General features: G+C 40.3%; 1 protein-coding gene across 1 annotated transcript; it reads left to right on the forward strand.

Moving 5' to 3' along the window:
* The first annotated feature begins 642 nt into the window (after nt 1-642).
* On the forward strand, nt 643-1,622 carry LOC119557534 (protamine-like protein 99C). Its single transcript, XM_037870306.1, has 3 exons — nt 643-851; nt 925-1,262; nt 1,320-1,622. Exons 1-3 carry the CDS (start codon nt 696-698, stop codon nt 1,336-1,338), a joined length of 513 nt encoding a protein of 170 aa, XP_037726234.1. The 5' UTR covers nt 643-695; the 3' UTR covers nt 1,339-1,622.

Below are 1,622 nucleotides of genomic sequence, written 5' to 3' on the forward strand. Positions count from 1 at the left end.
AGTAATGAAGACATATTTTCTTTGATTTTTCTGATAAAAATCGTTCGAAAGTTAAATTAAATGTTATCACTGTGGACGGCAGTACACGTAGTGGCGAAGCGCGAAAGAGAACGTGCGAAGACATCTACTATATATAGCCGCAGAATTGAAAATCTGCCATTATGGTCCGATCGCAACGAGTGATACACCAATCGAAAGGTATCGCAAGAACTAAGAAGATTGCATACCAAGACTTTCGAAATTAAGATTTGTTTGGGAGAAAAGGCGGTGAAAGTGTAAAAGTAAAAAATTAGAAAATTGGAGCTGCTGGATACGGTGGGGAAAAAAGCCCCCGGCTGTTTAGTTAGTTTCATTTTTACTGAGAATACGCGTCGAATGACACCTCACTTGTTAAAATCCGATGTCCCGTTCGAAAGTAATTCAAAAAACAAGATTTTCTTCTTCTTCACAAAATGATGATATAGTTTATTTATTTTATCGAATGTAATATCATATTTCGTCCCAATTGTTGATATCAGAAATTTTTGTTAAGACGCGTTCGCCACTACTTTTTACCTCGTTAAGAGGTGTTTTTGTTTGATCCTAGATAGCTGGGAGAACAGCTTCTCAATCAGAATCAGTATTCTCATTAGTATTCAAGTGTAGACATTGTCGTGCACGGGAAACCAAATTTTATTTTTACACACATTAAAACTATGGACGGAAAAATAGGTCGAAAGACACTTCGTAAAACAACTGGCTCCCTGAACTTATCGAGCCAAGAAAAAAAGCGATTCTACGGAATTTCCCCACAGAACGGGATACGTTTCGAAGCAAGAGAATGGAACTATATGACCCTCTTTAAAAATCCGGTAAGTAGGAAATATCTTAATTTTTAATAATATATACCAATTGCTAACAATCGAACCTGTGACCGTTATAAAGAGTGCACCTCAGGAGCTTGAGAGTCAGTCCCTTGGGGAAAACCCCGGTAAATCTGAGCGGGAGAAATGCAGTCCGGCTCGCTCTCCCAGTGCCCGTGAAAGGGAGTCCAGGATCAAGAAGAAAAGGAAGCCATCCAAGTCCATCAGGAAGAGACCCAGCCCTGTGCTGAAGACCCTCGGCCCAAATCGTCTGGGCTCCGCCGTAGCCTATATTCATTTCATGCGCAAGTTTCAGAGGAAGAACAACAATTTGAAGGCGAATGATCTACTAAACAAGGCAACTCGTCTTTGGTGCCGTCTGCATGGAAACCAGCGCCAACAATTTGAGAGGCCGCTTTGGTAAAGTTGTCTAAATGTAAAGCTTTACTCAAACAATAATATCTACCATTTTTTCAGGGTTGTGAGGACTGGATAGGAACACTGGATAGGAAAGGAAGAAATCTAACTCCATCAAGCGCATTGTAAAGAAGAAAGCGAGTCCTGTGCTAAAGATTCGCGACAAAAGTCCTTTGGGCTCAGCGGTGGCCTATATTCATTTTATGCACAAGTTTCAATCACTAAATTCTCATTTGTCGGGCCCTGATCTATTGAAAAAGGCAGCTCGTGTTTGGTGCATTCTGACTGAAAGTCAGCGCAAACTATTTGATCTAAATTTAAAGGTTTATAGGAGAAGTAATGGCTACAATTTTCTAAAGATTG

Source organism: Drosophila subpulchrella, chromosome X (genome assembly GCF_014743375.2).
Source record: "Drosophila subpulchrella strain 33 F10 #4 breed RU33 chromosome X, RU_Dsub_v1.1 Primary Assembly, whole genome shotgun sequence".
NCBI lineage: Eukaryota > Metazoa > Arthropoda > Insecta > Diptera > Drosophilidae > Drosophila > Drosophila subpulchrella.

Excerpts from the sequence above, each read along its gene's own strand:
- LOC119557534 (XM_037870306.1), top strand. The coding sequence starts at position 696 with ATGGACGGAAAAATAGGTCGAAAGACACTTCGTAAAACAACTGGCTCC. Across the intron at positions 852-924 it reads TGACCCTCTTTAAAAATCCG|AGTGCACCTCAGGAGCTTGA; the intron begins GTAAGTAGGAAA and ends ACCGTTATAAAG.